This window comes from Porites lutea, chromosome 5, assembly GCF_958299795.1.
Source record: "Porites lutea chromosome 5, jaPorLute2.1, whole genome shotgun sequence".
Classification (NCBI taxonomy): domain Eukaryota; kingdom Metazoa; phylum Cnidaria; class Anthozoa; order Scleractinia; family Poritidae; genus Porites; species Porites lutea.
This window is the reverse complement of record NC_133205.1, coordinates 31,169,920-31,187,896: the sequence shown is the minus strand read 5'-3', so window position 1 is coordinate 31,187,896 and position 17,977 is coordinate 31,169,920. Positions and strand designations below refer to the sequence as shown.

The following is a 17,977-nucleotide window of genomic DNA, read 5'->3' as shown; positions in this document are numbered from 1 at the left end:
TCATTCTTTTACTGTCCAAATAGTTAACTATGATTTACAACAAACAAAATAACATTCATTTATTTTATTGTGCCAAGCAAAATTATTTAGCCACATACACAATTCCATAATCAAGTGATCTAAAAATAATAAATTTACGACAACTATTTAACACAATAGTCCAGTTTCGAATTAAAAATTGCGGCTGAAAACAAACGTTAAGGACACATTCATACAGGGTTAGCCTCAACCTAAAGTAAAATATTCAGAAATTCTGGCAAGTAAGTGTTTGAAATTTGAATATACACAATAGGCAGAGTAATAAACAGGTCTTTTTCTCGTTGAAATTTGTGAATATATTACTTCAGATGGAGGCTAAGGCTGTAAAAAATGCGTCTCCACTTTTTTAATTCAGCGGTCATAGCAAACTCGAAAATGGGCTATTGTTAAAAAAGAAATTATCATCAAAATATCATTAAAACAGCCTAACTACTGATTTTATATGTTAGAAAGGTGAGTTATGTGAGTGTATCTTGTGGTGCCAAGCTGACATGACCATTATCTGTTTTCCATTTGCCGAGCTGATCCTCAGTTTTCACTTAACCAGTCCAGCAATTGAGGAACAAAATAAGTGATGATGATATCTGCACCTAAAAAGTAAAAATAGATGACATTTGAAAGTGTATTCACCATGTAATTATTTGGTACTTTTGATGTTTCCAAAAAAGTGTATTATTATTTGCATTATTCTTAATCTCTCCAATGGCCTTAGCCCTGCTCTACCGTATGTACTGTATGAAAGCAGAGCCAATGAAGGACAGAACTCTGTGGGGTGCTGAGACAATCTTCCCCTCCTCAATGGAAAGCTCACTAATCACCCCTCTATGATACCTTTGCTTAAAACCCATTACTGCATAAAATAGAACATCGTTTTATTTAAGACTTAGGCTGCGTGCAAACAGACGAAACATTGTTGGCCAACAACTCCCAACATTGTTGGATGTTACATGTTGCCTCTGTTTGCACACCGTGTTACATATTGTTGCGCAAAGTTTGAAACCAGTCAAACTGTTCAGCCAACAACTCCCAACATCTCTTTTGTTCCGTGATCTCCAAAGCGTAGCGCAACAATGTTGGATCCATTTGCAAAGCTCTTCCAACAATATTAAGGCCACACATGCGCATTACTTACACATGGTGTACAGTCTTATGGGTTGTATCCTTCCCACGATGCACTGCAGGTCCCAACATTGTTGGGAGTTGTTGCATCCGTTTGCACACTACTGCCAAAAAGCAGGCAACAACTCCCAACATTGTGGGTGGAACAATGTTGGCAGTTGTTGCGTCCGCTTGCGCATAGCTTTACCTGCTCTTCTCATTGATGTAAGACATTCCATCACTATTTTTTTTAAATCAAATGCTCCAGCTTTGCTTCCATGGTACAGCATAGCATACTCCCCTGAAACCTGCAGCAGTTTAATCATCTTGCATCAAAACAATATCAAGTTTTACACTTGTTCAAATCCATGTTAGAGGTGAAACATAAAATTAATGCAGGTTTATCAATTTAGTTGGAAAAAAGGGTGTTACTGAGGGGATGGTGCCTAGAATGTAAAAGGTAAGGGGTATTTTAATGGGGGATTACTTCCAGATGTCTTCAATGTTTCCCATTCCATCTTCTTTTGTCCATAACAGTGGGTTTATAAAAAACAGGGGGATTCAGGTGATTTCCCACAGGTTATAAAACTAACTTTATCTCATTTCTGATATAACCCTTGAGTCAGAAAAAATTATCTTTGCCCATAGTGCATCACAAAAGCTTCAATTTAATGTGTTATTAACAATGCCATGTTTTATACATTACACTGGTAGCAGCCATTCAGTTTTATGTGGTCATCTGACCTACAATGTATATAAAGGACTGGCCATTGTTAACGTTATTAATGACCTATAAAAGTACTGTCTACACACCTGATAAATTGCTAGAGGTATATCAGGAAACTATAGAGAAATGGGAGTTAAAAAAGAAAATAATAATTTTGAATTGAATATAATTATTAATATGATAATAGATACAAATAATACTGCACATCAAAACAAACGAAAAAGTAAATAAATAAAAGACCTCAATCTGAAGACCCAACCGACCTTTCCCGCATTCTACTCTAGCGAGCAAACACAATGGAATAGGTTTGAGCAAAAATCACTGTACATTCTCAACCCAAGATTGAGTTGGTGGTGTCGTCTGCAGGAATACAAGAAAGGTGTTCAAAAGGAATGGTTTTCAATAGCAACTAAACACATGTTACCCAGTGAAACAAATAGCCATAAACACCAGTAATATCTGTGATATGTTATTGTGTTACAAGGAAAAAGCGAATCACATGTGGGAAGACTAAACCACAGGCAACAACGTTAATTAGCTTGTGGTTTTGTTGGTAGTTCGTGTGTCCTGACCTTTATTGTAATTTGTCATAGTACAATAAACATTTTTCAGTTATCTGAGGTGTTTATAGCTGGGTAGTATGACAGTAAGTTTTCCTTTAGGACCCCAAATGTTGAGAAATTTAGGTTTTCATATACACTGTATTTAGAGGGAACCCAGTCACTAAAAATTGGCATTAATCTTGAATCACTGATGATGATAGTAAAGTAGATGACAAAGTTCTCAAAACCCCTGGGATCTCTGAAGGAAACAGTTCTCATTGACAATCAACAACATAAAAGCTTCATGGTACCTTATCTTTCGTCTGTCTCACGATGTCAAGATATGCCATCCCAGGTTTCACCATGACCATATCTGCACCTTCTTGAACATCCCGCTCCTAAACAACCATATTGGTAACAAGCAGAAGCATTTAAGGGGTGATATGCTTCTGGTAAAAAGAACATCTAGGCTATGCTTTATGCTAGTTGAAGAAAGCCAGGCAGAATCAAATCTCTATCAATGCTTAAAACTTGATATGGATTAACAGAAATTGTTTGACCAATAAAATATGAAAGAAACAAAAAAGAAGGATGTAAACCTTGACCTTGATCATGAAACAAAAGGATCGAATATTCAGCTTGTCACAAGTGAAAGAGAAACAAATAAGCTGTGTCCTGAAAGAAGCTGAACCTATGACTTTCTGTGCACCATTAAGATCTTTGGCCACTTGGTACTGGTAACTGAGAACTGATGATGAGTTTGGTCATTTGTACAAGTTTCACATAGATGTGTCCTGTATACTCTTACGATTACGGGGGGATCGGATGGGGTGGTTGAATGATGTGTTTGCGTAGATACTTTAAATGCAATTGCCTACTAGAACTTACCACAGCTCTAGCTGCAAGGCCCTTAGCTCCTGGTGGCAGCTGATAGCATCTTCTGTCACCAAAGGCTGGTGCACTCTTAGCTGCATCTCTGGAAGTAATGAGAACTACAGTGTATGAAACTGAGTACATTTACGTACTGAGAATTGATTACCATGGTACCACCATAAACACATCCAGACAATTCAGTCGTTGCCTACTGTGTAACTGTAGTCTTACGTGTTTATATAGTAGCTACACGTTCTTCATAGTTAATGACTATACTACTACTGTGGAAATGAAAAGGAATGCTTACGGAGTCATTCAAATGTCAAGACAATAGATAGTACGTTAGAAGTGAGATGATAGAAGGAAGCGGAACTTTTTGAGAAAATACTCCATTAAGTGTGCGCTTACAGTTCTGTGATTGTGGGATTGTACGGTGACTGATGAAAGTTGCACAAATGAGTTTTTATTTCTTTGGGAAAAGTATAGAAGGTGAAAAACTGCCTCCTTCACATCTTACAACACATCATTAGGCACAGTCTGCCCAGCTTGTTTCACTGTACATTTAATTAATAATAGTATTATCAAATGATAACACTTATTGACTAATAATATATTACATTTTGTAACCAACCTAAAAGGACCATAAAAACTGGAGGCAAACTTTGCACTGTAGCTCATTACTGCAACCTATATACGAAACCAAAACAATTTACTGATCAGTCATTCATAACAGAATAGAATAAACTTTTGGAAATGTCACAATAGCACTAACCAGTGTTAATTGTACTTTTTTTTATCAATTGTCTTGAAAAAAGTTAGTCAGTTTCGACGCCTTGTTGGGAGGCAGCTGATTCGAAACCTAGGGGGTGGACTTCCATTTGAAATAGAGATGCCCATCATCTCAGAAGGAAAGGACAACATGGTAGTGGCTCAAGCTTTTAAACTGCCCTATGCAAGATATTATTCTACCTTTCTTAAAATGGCTGGCCATTGTGAAAAAAAAACAAGAAGAAGAATAACTTGTTCTAGGGTAAACAAACATAAGATAGTTAGTATAATACCTTGCCTCCAAAGCCATTCTTATGTAAAATGTCCTTTATGGAAGCTATTCTATTGTCCATCATGTCAGATGGTGCTATTACATGGCAACCTACAGTGTACAGTAAAAGAAACAGGACATAAGAAAGACATTTTTCAGTCAATGACGCAGGTGGTTTGGAGGAAAAAATCCAATTACTCCCAACAGGAGTGGAACTTATGCCCTTCTGGTTACTAGTCTAGATGCTGCATATGTATTTATAACAAACAATAACAACAACAACATTTTATTTCCCTTATTGTGTTTTACAAGAGTGCACAGGCCTGCAGGTAGCTACAGCTAATCTTGGAAGGCCACTCAATTTACATGTAGGAAATATTTTAATTTTACATGTCACTGATTAAAATGATTAAAGATTGTATGGGAAGAAAAAAAACAGTGCATAAAAGATTAACAGAAGATAAAGTTTTTCGGAAAATCATATGGAATTAATACATTAAACTAAAAGCTCCACAAAAAATAATAAAGTGTCTGCAAAATCTTCATACCTGCTTTGGCATAAGCCAAAGATACTTCGGCAAGTCTCTTGATACTTTCTGGATTGTTGATAGATCCATCTTTGTTAAGAATGCCTGGTGAAAATATAAAATAATTAACAATTTACATTGAAAACTTTGCAGAAAACATCATTTTTCCTTTAAAATAAAAGGCAATATGTTATTAGCAAAGTTACATTGAAAACATCTCCTGTGAACATACCACAATGGCCATGATTTGTGTATGGACAAAGACATACGTCACAGCAGATAAGTAGATCAGGGTACAATGAATGCAGCTTTTTTGTGGCTAGGATAGCAGGACATACATCACTGTCTGCGTTATGACCAGTCTCACTCTGAAGGAGATAGACAACCCTTAATGTTACTTCTGCAGCTATCAAAGGAACAATATTTATGTTTCATTCCAGGAGCAGCTTTCTACAAGAATAACAATTAAGGTGATTCCTTAGTAAAAGAACCTAATGATAGATGATAAAAAAGTAATAAAAAGCGGGGGTCACCATGCTCGTTTTGACGTCACAATGCTGACAAATATGGCTATTTAGGACCCTTTGACAAAAACCGCTTGCAGCCCAAAACTAGACAAAAAGGAGAGATTTTTTCGATGATGCACATGATATCGCACAGAAATTGACTTTAATGTATTGTTTATCCACTTACATACCAGAAAAATGCCTTTGTTTTTACTTTACGCTTCAAAATAGAATTAAATTAGGCACGCGCTATTCGACCCATGATAGCTCAATCCGTACAATTTAGTAAATTGCCAAAAAATTGAACATAGATTTGAGCCGTTTTTTTTCTCATCAAAAGGAAGCACTGTCCTTATTTAAATCATGAAATAAAAAATGGGGGTTACCGTACTCATTTTTGTGGTAGAGCGGCAGAAAGTGCGTACCAAATGCATTTTCTCCGATTTTTGAGAGAGGACTGGGGCGAGTTTCAAAACAGAATGTATGTGAAAGGGGCAAGAAAGTATTAAAAAATCCGTTTTTACAGAATTTACATCGAGAAAATCACATTTAGGACACAATGTGATAAAAAAAGTGTTTAAATGAAAATCAAAGTGAGTAAGCACAAGTTAAACATCTATTATCGTACGCGTGGCTCTCCGTGAGGAAGTTGAACTCAGCAACACTTGCACTGCTTATGTTATGCACATTCCCAACACATTGAGTCTCACCTCAGCAAGAAATAACCCCAAGCAAAAATTCCAATAGCGTTTCTCTTCAGTCAACTTTATTTTAATTAATGTTACTTCACATGCTCTTTTTTATGGCAGCCATCTTGTTATGCGCAGTAACAGATGCGCAATGCAAAACCAGGGAATCACCTTAAAGGGGCTGTGTCACAGCAGTCTAGCTTATTTTGTTTAATTTTGCCAATTACTCGCCCTCAATCCCTATGGAACTTAAAGTAAGCAAAGAATTAAATTACAAGTAAATGACAAAATCAGAGATCTGAGACAAACAAATATGTCTCCTCAGCATTATTTTTGAAATTGCAAGCAGCAGGGATCAACTTTGAAAAACTGTTGGGCTGAACAGTTTTCAAAAACCCTAATTTCAATCCATTTCAGTCTTCTTCAGTTTTGCCCATCCGTGGAATCTGCTGTTTCTGTTGTGTTATTTTAAACTTCCTTTAATGTTTTAAGCGGTTATTTTTACGTTTCTCTTAATTTAATGGGCATTTTGTAATTACCTAGTAATTTGTCTGAATTTCGTGACACAGCTCCTTTAAGCAGCAATGTACCTTGTCTAGTTTTGTGACAACTCCAAATAATAACACAGATTTGAGCCCTTTCTCTACCAGTGGTGAAACTACCTTCTCTATGTTGTTAACACCTATTCTGAAATCAAAAATCGAAACTGACATAATTTACTAACTGTTATTGGGTTATTCCAGAAAAAATCCACACCCCCATGACGGAAGGCATGCTGGAAAATCTCATGGGAGGGGCAGTTAATGGCTCTACAAATCCAGACGCGAAGGGGGCTCTGAACCTAAAAATACATCTTTGGGCATAACTTTTGATTTCATTGATGTTTCAATCGCTTCACTTGATAAGTTTTTAAAAAATTGCTTTGCCTTTTCAAATTTTATTATTCTTTCAAACTAACAGACCTCTTACCACATTTATGTTAAGTTTCCATCCATAGGCTCACCCTCGTTACTTTTATAGAAACGACGTGCGATAACTTGAAGATATCAAGAAGAACCACATAATTCATAAAAAAGCGCTCAGTTCAAGTAAAGCAAACAATTATTTTACCTCGAATTATACATTTTTCCAAGGTTAATGTTATTTCAGGGTGATTTGCCACTAAATAGGCCTTACAAGTACATTTTGTAAGCGTGGTTGTTCGTGATTGTTTGGTGGCCATTTTGAAAGGCAAGTGTTGTGGCAAGTGGTACAGCGTGTCATGTAATATCCCGCTAAGTGTCCTTTTTCTTTCTTTTGCAGTTATTTTTTATCGACAAAGAAGAGAACCATTTAATATTCAAGAACATAGTTAGTTTTGAGCTTTATTGTAGTATATATTGCTGTACATTTTGCCTGTTCTAGAAAAAAAGAGAAGTCCACTCAAATACGAGCTTATTTGCAACAAGCGTAAGCCTGTTGAAGAAGATGTGAAAATGGAATCTTAACGTTCGCAACAAACACAGAATTCACGGAAAAATGAAACTTATGTAATAAAAAGATCATCTAAGTGCCTAAAAGGATTCTTCTACATTGAGTGTAAAGTAAAATCACGGCATCTAACAATTTTATTCTTTGAACTTGGAAATCCTGAGGGGAGGGGGGCTCAAGCAGTTTTGGAAATCCAGGTGGATGAGGGGTCAAAAAACCGTGCCTTCCGTCGTGGGGGTGTGGATTTTTTTTGGAATAACCCATTAGGATTAGTATCAGAACATAACAAGGTTTTCCAAACCATCTAATCTATTAAGTGATAGGATATCTGACAACTATTGATGGCTGAAGAGGAGGTTGATACGAACAACAATAGTGGAAATTTTCCAAGCTCAAAAACTTGAAAACATCAATTGGGAAAAACCCCAGCTCAAACCAAAGCCTGAGTTAAAAAATTATATTTTTCATGACCCCATCATTGACTCTCCCGCAAAATGACACCTGAGAAACAAGCACGTGAAATGAATTCCACACTGATTATGTGTCACTACCTAGATCTGGGTAGAGCGTCTGTTTGATTGTGCCACTAGGGAAATCTGTTTCAAACAATTCTAGCTTCTACAAGCTCTTCAAAAATATTCATGATGGGCTGGGAGGAGGAGGAATCTTTAATCTTTCTTTATTTCATGCTAAAAAAAATGAACTGGAATTCTCTCCAAATCAATCAAACAATCAATTTATTTACATCAATACGTGGGATGGGGTTGCCCCGATAATTCGACCCATCACCGCTTGGAAGCCACAATGAACGAAAAGTTGGAAATAATTTCTTAAAAAGCAGAGAAAGTGAATGAAATACAAATATATCAGATACCTAAATTGCCCGGGAAGACTTGAGATTGCTTCATGTGCATCAGCATCGTCTCTATAAGAACAGTAAGTTTCATAGTAAATTTATTATTGCAGTTGTGCAATTACTTCCGACTTTCAAACTGTTTGGTACGCAATATACATATTAATATAGCGGGGCTCCCGCGCGCGCGAAGCGCGCGTGGGACAGAGCCCCATACTCATGGAATATGGTCAACCTCTTTTCGTTTGGTTGTCACGTGATTGACCGAGCGTACGTACGTACGTACGTACGTACATACGTACGTACGCGTCTACAGATTGTACGGGTGGGGTAGGGGAGACTATCAAAAGGAAGGGAGGGGTGTCTCAGGCGTGTCTTGGCAAGTCCACATCTTTAATATAGGACATTCATGAAGGACATTCACAATATGGTCAATTGACAGCTGTCAAAACAGGATAGCCACTGACCAATATCCCATGACCATATCGCGGGCTCATGTGTCAACTCATCGAGGTGACGTGATTTATTTGGAAGCTGTCCGTTGACCAGTTAATTGTTTTACAAGATCGCGAACAATGTTCAATCTCATACTTTTACTAGTTAAACTGATAATGCACACATATTGGACATCAATGTTTTGATCAATTGACAGCTGTCAAAACAGGGTACCCGCTGACCAGTATCACTTGACCGTATCGCGGGCTCAAGTGTCGACCCATCGAGGTCAAGTATTTTTTTGAAGTTATCCGCTGACAAGTTACTAGTTTTCAAGTGATCGCAGGCTCAAGTTCAAGTTTTTTCTAAATTCATATGAAATATGTTGTGTTTATGTGCTACACAATCAAAATTTTGATTGCAAACTGACCTCGGACGCGAAAATTCAGCCAGCTGTTACAGGCAGGGAAGACAGTTGCTTTTGACTTTTCTCACCATGGTCACGCGTTGGTCACGCTCTACGTCCAATTTTTATGCTCTGATTGGTCAAAATTTGACAGGTGAGTTCATGCGGAAAATTTATGCAGCATCTTGAATCTTGTTTACTTTGACAGCTGAAGCTGACAGAGTTTTGTGTCAACTAGTGATGTTTTTAACTGTCTTGTTCCACTGGATGTGCAAAATGAAATTCAGCTGCTATCAGGAGTCCTCTGTTATTCATGGCTAGTTTGTTTATTGGGTTTTTGGTTGAGGAATACGTCGCTTGTCAATGTCGGAAATCCGATTTCGGATGGCATCGTTTTCGTTTTCACCTTGCTTGATGCGTAAGAGGATTGCAAAGTCTGAAGGGATACTGGCTTTTCTTGATACCTTTCAGGAGCTGCATCTCGAATGGTAAGCCAGAGAAATTATTGTATTTGATGTTTGTTTTTTTGGATCTAATTTAATGAAGTCGAGCGGAGTTTATGCGGTCATTTAGTTTATGCACGTTTGTAAGATTTGAGACAATGATCTGACCGAGTATCAGGTTTGATATAAGCTTACAGAACTTTAAAAGGCCTTTAGACAGTTTCTCACCGCAAATAGAAAGAAAACGTTTAAAGAATATTTAGTTATAATTCTGGCCGGAAAAGAAAGCTTTGAGCGATTTTCTTGCCTCGAGTTCGTCTTTGAAAAAAGCACTGTCCTAAAGCAAATACCGGGAAGCCGGCTTAAAACATAAACTTAAGCTTGAAGCTTGAAGACTCAGGATTTTTAGGGATACTTTAATACTTGTCTTCCTGAATGAAAATTGTTGTTTCTGTATATGTTTCACCGAATTATATTTCTTTTATTGATTGTTAGTAGTCTCTCTTGTAATTTTAATCGCTGTGCCGATTGTTTTCAGTCGTTCAGTGAACATCGCTTGCAGGAGTACTCAAAATGCCGCGCGTTAATAAACCATTAAATGAAAAATAAACAGAATAAATTCTTTATAATGTTGGAGCGTAACTCTGTTAATGTTCATTCAAACACTCGCCACAGCTGGCACTACAAAAGTGAGAACCGGATGGCCGTATAGCTGATTTTGGAAATTTTTTTAACAGTTTATGAATATTGAATGAGTGCAATTTGTATTGTGAAATACTGCTTTCTGTCTGAGGTCTGCCGGTATGATAAAAACAGTGCCTCATACTACTGTTTCACCTCATATGTGATGTATAAATGGTATAAAAGGTTGGTTTACACGCACCCAGATTTGTTGACAAGATTTTGCAAAGTAAACTTGTCGAACGCAAAAAAGTTGGCCTGATTTTTTTTCCCACTAATTAATCTACGGTGATCAAGAGCCATTAAGGCTCTTAAATGTGATCGAAGATGATTACCAGTTTTTGGGTGTACATATGAGGCTATCAACTCGATGTAAGATTTGGTTCACTCTTGGGCTGTTTGCAAATTATTTTACTCTAAAATCAGGTAGCCGTTCCCTCAAAAGTCACATAAATGTGCTCTAAAGTTAACTGAATTGTGGAATTCGAATACAAGTTTATTGTTTAATTTAAATTATAAATTTATTAATGGGAGCCCCGCTTTTAGCCCTGGCTAAATCTATATATTATTATTAACGGCTGATCTCTAAGTATATATATGGCTTGACCAAGGAATTTCCATACCTCCTCCGTCTACACGACTTTTCGTGACAGAGCGTGATTTTGCATTGTCAAGCATTGTGCATGTGCTGTCTTGCCTCGATTAGCCTGTACGTGAATTTTATTGAATAAATGGACACGATTTCATTGTACTTACGAAATAAAGAGAGGGTAGATTAAATTACTGCTGGTAATTTCCGTGTTCGTGCTTTGCCAGCTCCTTGTAGCAGGGTGATTGTATCCACTGTGTAAACTTGCTCCGAATGACGATGCCATTTTGATTTCTTCCTTGCGCTTCATTATAGCTGTCCAGCGGACATTCCTCGAAATAAGGTACTTGGTATATGAGAGCACAAAATGGCACGTCACTTGCAAGGAAGGACACTGCATTAACGCTTACACAACAGACTCAGTTAGACGACATTCAAGAAGTGAAAAGTCGAAGCTCAGAAGTGGTGAATACGTTCTGTAAGAAAGTAAGTTAACGAATACACAAAATGAGTGAAAGATTTTTAATTTAAATTTTTAAAAGTTCTCTATGCACGTTTAACCCCTTTTAAAATCCTTTTTACGTCGTCAAATTTATAAAGCAAACATGATCTAAACGTAAGCCTAGCGTTATACACTTTAATAAAAGCAGAAATTCATTTTGAAAATTATGTCACGCAGGAGAAAATGTCTAGGCTTAATGCATCTTAGGGTATTCTTTCCTCTTTTATATTACGTCAAGTTAAGTTGCATGGGAAAAAGCCAGTCTTTTTATGTTTTTTATGCAAATTAATAGTGACTTGCAGTACTATATACTAAGTAAACCCATTTTTATTATTTAATTGTCAATATATTAATGTTTGCTATTTGTATTTGATCCAACTTAGGTCGAAATTCAACAATGATTGAAATCACTTGTAATGATCGGCTGGGAAAGAAAGTGCGGGTGAAGTGCAAGTATCCTTTTACTTACCAGCCCTTGTAGTCTTTTATTGTACTTGTCAATAAGTTCTTTATATTAAAAGCGAGACAGCTCTTAAATTGCTTTGATCAACGGTATGTTTTTAAACAAGATTTCATGAGAAAATGCTGGTTTTCATACAGATGTAATCGGTATAAATGTTGAAGATTTATGAGTTGAAGCTTAAACAGTTATCAGTAAAGTTGCAATAGAAATAAGTTTTCCTTGTATTCCTACTATTCAAGAAAATGATAGGAGAGGGGGCCCCTGTGTGATATAGTTTTGGCCTAGTGGGTTGGCGCTTATTCGAGGGGTTGAGGAGGCTTATTAGAGTGTGTGCTGTGTGCTCAGCTGCTTAATCGAGGAAATAAGTTATGAAGTTATTTGCAGTCCAGGTGAGGACCAGGTTCCCCACAAGGCTTGATAGATAGTCAAGTTTAAACCCAGGTTTAAGCCAGATTTTAAGAAAATGTTTTTGTCAAGCAACATGTAACTGGAGCGTATAAAATGATTGATTCAAGTTTTAGTCTAAGATCAGTAATGACAACACAAAATGATACTCTAATTCACTAAAACAATGTAAAGGAAGATAAAAAAGGCATTTTTAATCCTCCTGTCTTGAAAGGTAGTCCTCTCTATCGCTGAGATAATTTTGCTGAGTGATAAATAATGATAATTTTCTCTGATTTCATGCTGCTTAAAACAAAGAATATGTGGTGCACACTTTACTCTCCAAACACACCCTAGCTGTCTGAAATGCATAGGGCTGTCATTAATTTTATTTTACAGTTGCTGGTTGAACTATTCAATATTACAACTTCAACTACATGTGCAACGGGTTTGTTGATAATTCTTGACTCATAATCTAGTCCAGATGACACAGTGGGAGATTTGAAAAAACTAATTGCCGCTCAGACCGGAACAAAATGGGACAGAATTATACTGAAAAAATGGTATGTGTTCTGGTCACCAAGATACTTCAATTTGCTGCTGTTAATTAGCTAAACAAAGTAGCATAAATAAGTCCATGATTTTGTCCCTTGTTATGCTTTCTTGCAGGTACACCATATTTAAAGACCATATAACACTTGAGGATTGTATCTTTTGATAATGTTCCCATATGAAATTTATCAATTCTATCAATCTGCTACATTGGCAGATCCAGACCTTCAGATAAGGGGGGGGGGGGGAGGGTGGGGGCAGTCATCTAGACTCTGAGATATAAGGGGGAGCCTGGTCTCCAAAAAATTTTTTCTGCCCTTCATGGCCTCCTTTTGGTCTAAAAATAAGGGGGGGACCCCCCACGCCCCACCCCTGGATCCGCCACTGTGGTTACTATTAACCCTTTAAGCTTCAAGGTCCATGTTCAAATTCTCTAGGCTGATCTCTATACCTCTCTTTTAAGATTAGTTTGGACAATTTGGTTAAAGATCAAGCGTTTTCAATTAGGTGATCATGTTTATGTTGTTAAGAGAAAATTGATGTTGGCCACTCTTGGGACTGTAATGGTTGAGTTTGTCAAGTAGGATTTAATGAAGAGATTGATGTCTGATGGCCCACTTGGTAATCAGCTGAAATGTTAGAGCTGAGTGTCTTTTCCAGGGATAGGGTCTTTCAAGGTTTTAAAAATCATTTCACTCTACCTTAATTTATGAGTTTTTGAAAAAACGTGATTTCTGACAGGCTGCTAGATCCTCCTTCGTAATTGTCCTATGTTATCTTGTAAGACAACAGAGAATTATTTGAGGCATGTTATTGATAATCATTTAAGGCTTTTCTGCTTGCACTTCTTCAGTATTTAAAATAATCCATCTTAAAGGGTTGAAAGACAAAACTTGAGTTGGATGTAATGCTTGGAGTTGCAGAAAAAGATGACTTATCTACATTTGCAAGTTACCAGATACTTTGCATAAATACAAAACTGATTAATAATTTTGCAGTGCTAACAATCTTGTTACGGTAATTTACATGTAGTTTAGTCACCTGTGTTGGTGTTTGCCTTATTTATTCCTTGATCATAACTACCTCAGATGAAATTCATGATGGAATGAACTTGGAGCTTTACTATAATTAGACTTCCCCTCTTGACTGTAAGCTGTTGCAAGAGCTGACCCATCTGCTCGATAAAGCAACATTTCCAGAGCACCAAAACAACAGTGACTTTAAGACTTTGGATGGATGTTTACATGAAATGTGTCCTTGAATAACAATTAGGATTGTTATTTTTTAAAGGCTTAGCCATGTGGAAATGTTGTTAGTTTTAACCAGTTCTTTCATTAATTCCTATGTTAACTGTAAACTATACATTAATGTAGATTCATCTTTATTGTACTGAAATATTGTCTAGAATGGTCTTTGATTTTGCTCTGAAAGACAAAAAATCAATTGAATAACTCAGTGAATTTCACTGATATTCAAAAAGTTATTCAGTTTTTTAAAACACATAGCTAATAATTATTGGCCATTGACAATATCTGGATTGGACCAGATCGGATTAACCCCTGAAACACTATCCTTAACCTTTTGTCATTTACTGAAATACAGGGGTTGATCCCATCCGGTCTGATCAGGTTTTGCCAAAGCCTCTAATAAGTGGCCTAGCTATTGCTTGTTTGCTTGATTGTATACTGTTCGAAATTGAAAGAATAAAAAAATTTATATATTGTCTTGTGTGATTATTAATTTGGTCTTTCTTTATTTGGCACTTTTTTCTCTTAAAGCCACCCTGACCTTTTTAGTCTTTCCTGACAACTGCACATCCCACCCATATACTCTGAAATATTTTCAGAGTAGTGTCCCCTGTTTTCATCCGCTGAATTAGCCTGCAGAGCTGGTGGGATTTCTATGTGCAGAGTACTTTCTTGGTGGTAGAGCTGTGAGGAATTTTTTTGCACAGTGAAGTGAACACCATTTTAGAATATGTTATGTCCATTACGTGTGCCCTGTTTAAATTTTAAATATCGCTTAAGCTGGCCAATTTAATGTTTGAGTCTTTCAAGCCGAGCGGTTAGTAACCTGTTTACAATATTATAATATATCGTATTGATGGACAGAAGTTTGGAACCATGAGAGTTGTTTCAATTTCTTTTTTTTAGGGGGGGTGGGGTGGGGGGAGTGACAGAGGGGTTTGAACTTGTTAAAATGGCCTATATGGGGAGGTTCTGCCCAAGAGGGTTTCCTTTTTGGGGCTTCAGTTGTATGTAGTTCAAGTATATAAAAGGGTTGGCAAATCTGTCTTTTCAGTTTGTAAAAAAACAAGAAAACTTTCTGGTTTAGTGATTTATTCATATTTAAAAGAACAGTGCATTCACAGCATTAAAAAGGGATGTAAAGTTCTAAACTGTGAAACGGGTACCATTTGTTAATAGAAGGTTTATGAAAATGGTACCTTTTCGGTCAAAAATGGTATATAAATTGGTAGGGGTTTGGGCGGAGACTCTCGTATATCCCTGTATACCCCAGGTGTATTTTTGAAAAAGGCCCATGGCAACCTGAGCTCAGAGTTTGGTTTTTCATTTGTTGGAATGCTCCTGCCTGACTAGCCTGTTCCAGGCATTCAGATAGTAGCGCGTGGGAGAAAAATTCACGGAGAAAAAAAAATGAGGGGAGACTAGAGGGGGAAACGGGGAGGGAACCTCATCCCCCCCTCGTTTTGCTGGTGCACTCTACTATCTTAGCGCCTGGAACAGGCTACTGCCTGACACAACTAGTTTGAAAGCGTTTGAACAGATTTTTCTATTGTGTGACCTTTTTGGTTTATGAAGTCCCCAGGGGGTACTCCTGGGAATTCTTGGCAGGGGTGTGCTGCCTGGTTCTCCAAATCCTGACCCCATTTCAGACCAAAAACTGTCATTTTTCTCACACCTGTTTTCAGACCTGGCCTCTAAAATCCATACCCATTCTCAGACCTAGCATTTTAAGAAATTATGTCATCATTACTTAGATTAGAACAGCCTAGCAACAGAAAAGATTTCTAAAATCCATTTTGAATCCTTGAAAGTCATACCCGATTCCAGACCAAAACGAGCAAAGTCAATACTCTCTTTCAGCTAAAATGGTGCAAAAACCTACCCTTTGGGAAGGCACATACCCGCATGGCTTTAATAGTGAGTGGGAGTGCCCCCTCACTCCCCTCTGGGATCAAGTCAGACCCTGGGGAGAGAAAAAGATTATTTTCCCCATACCAGCAGACAACAATGTTCTTGTTGCTTAAGCTTGCTGATATTCGCCAACGACACTGTTAAGTCCCCCGACTACCAGCTTTTTTGCACCTCTTCTAACAATCAAGTCAATCAACAGTTGTTAATACAATTTATTGAAATTACATAATGGATCTATTGGTATTGACTCAACGCTGACCACAAAAACTGCCGTCGGCTGGGCGGCAGTGCATTCTGGGAGCATACAGATTGCGCGGGAAGGTAACGGCGACCGCCCGGCAAAACAGGTACGTTAAGCTTTTTTTGTGAGTTTGTCTTCATTTTAGGCAGTACGTTTGTTGAAGTATTATTGAAATTTTGTTATTGTGCAGTTCAGTGTAAAATTTTCATCTAATTGTGTAACTAAGTTTGTTGCTTGCAAGTATTTCAAGCCAGGCTTGCAGCCTCGAGTGAACTGTGTTCTCCAAGGTATCATGTTTCTGCCCGAACAAGAGCTGCTTTCCTTATTAATTATTATAGTGATCCTTTTTACCAAAATCATAATCTAGTTTATTTCTTTATAAAGTTTCGAAGGCTTTTGAAAGTCTTCTATTCAAATACGCACCACTGCATCTACGTAGCTGCGCGCGAGGAGTGCTTTTAAACCATTTGATTTGATAAGCTTTGGCCCTAGTTGTTCGAAAGGTGGGTAACGCTATCCACTGGATAGCGCAACTTGTTTCTCCAATATTTATCCGCTGGATAGTGATTTATCCGGTGGATAGCTCTATCCAACGTTTGAACAACCCGGGCCAGCTGCTCATCACATTATTCTACAAGCGAAAGATTGAGTGAATGTTTTTTATCATTTCGAACAATTGTCCACGATATAGAAAATATTCAAGGCTGTTCTTTACCTTTTTAGTGCGGGATCATGATCAGATCACTTATCGACCCCCTTTATAGCGGTCGACATATGTATTGACGTCAACTGGACGTTTAGACGGGGAGGGGCTAAGGCATTGGAAGTTAGTGCGGGGCATTTTTGGACGAAAGCAAACAGATGCATTTTCATAAAATTAATTTTACATCATGTGTAGAATGGTGCTCGTGACATTTTTCAAGAAAAAGCAGGACCAATAAATTAAAGTGCATGTCAGCTGTCTTCTGATTAAATTAATTCTGCACGAAAGAATGTAAATAAATCAAAAGCAGTCACACTTTTGGGCACCTTGCTGTAAGACTTACTACAAGTGCTGTTAATGTTGTGTAGTTCTTCTGTAAAGATATTTAGTTTTGCTTCAAATGCAACCTTGTACCCACATAGTTTCAACTTAAAGATTTTAATTTAAAAGATTGTTTTTTATTAGTCTTTTTCAATTAGTCAGCAACAAATTCAAGGAATTTTTGCTTAAGAACATGTTTTAGTGACTTGTGCTTGAACACCAACGAGTTATTTTTTTCTTTTAACAGTCCCTTAAAAAGACTGATTGCAACAATTCTGCACCTTAAAGCATGGCCTGATGGGCTTGGCCAGCAGAGAAAGTGGTTACAGGTAAAGGTTAACCATTGATAAAATTGAGCCGCTGTATGGGTATCTGTAGAGTCAATTTCATTGTGCGTATTCCATCAAATTGTTGGTTTTTCAAGCAAAATCGTTACATATCAAGAATTGTTTTGCCTGGTAATGCTACTAGCAAGTTCAGCGTAACCATAACATCAACAGAAATGAAATATAAGCAATACAAAAACTGTAAACATACAGCACAACTTTCTGCAGCTTTCTTTGCACTGTCATTGTGCGTCTTATTTTGTCAATATTGTTTGAAATGAAATTGCAAAGATCGTTGCTTCATCAATGGCAATGGTATTAGTGACTTTGATTTAGTCAGAAAGAACCCATACGGAGGCTCACTATTCTTTGTAAAAACCTGACCTGGGACATAGCAGGGAATTTAACTT

General features: G+C 37.3%; 1 protein-coding gene across 3 annotated transcripts; it reads right to left on the bottom strand.

Annotated features, from left to right (window-relative positions):
- Window positions 1–44: 44 nt before the first annotated feature.
- Window positions 45–11,248, bottom strand: LOC140938863 (delta-aminolevulinic acid dehydratase-like). 3 transcript variants are annotated; one of them, XM_073388387.1, is made up of 12 exons: window positions 11,085–11,248; window positions 8,385–8,435; window positions 6,631–6,727; window positions 5,078–5,213; window positions 4,867–4,950; window positions 4,341–4,429; window positions 3,911–3,966; window positions 3,295–3,382; window positions 2,718–2,804; window positions 1,951–1,980; window positions 1,346–1,445; window positions 45–629 (listed from the first exon to the last, which is right to left on the bottom strand). In XM_073388387.1, exons 1-12 carry the CDS (start codon window positions 11,225–11,227, stop codon window positions 568–570), a joined length of 1,023 nt encoding a protein of 340 aa, XP_073244488.1. In that variant the 5' UTR covers window positions 11,228–11,248; the 3' UTR covers window positions 45–567. The 3 variants fall into 3 exon arrangements, with proteins under 3 accessions (XP_073244488.1, XP_073244490.1, XP_073244489.1); XM_073388389.1 differs by having other exon boundaries at window positions 6,631–6,722; window positions 11,085–11,226; XM_073388388.1 differs by lacking the exon at window positions 1,346–1,445.
- Between the last annotated feature and the right edge of the window lie 6,729 nt (window positions 11,249–17,977).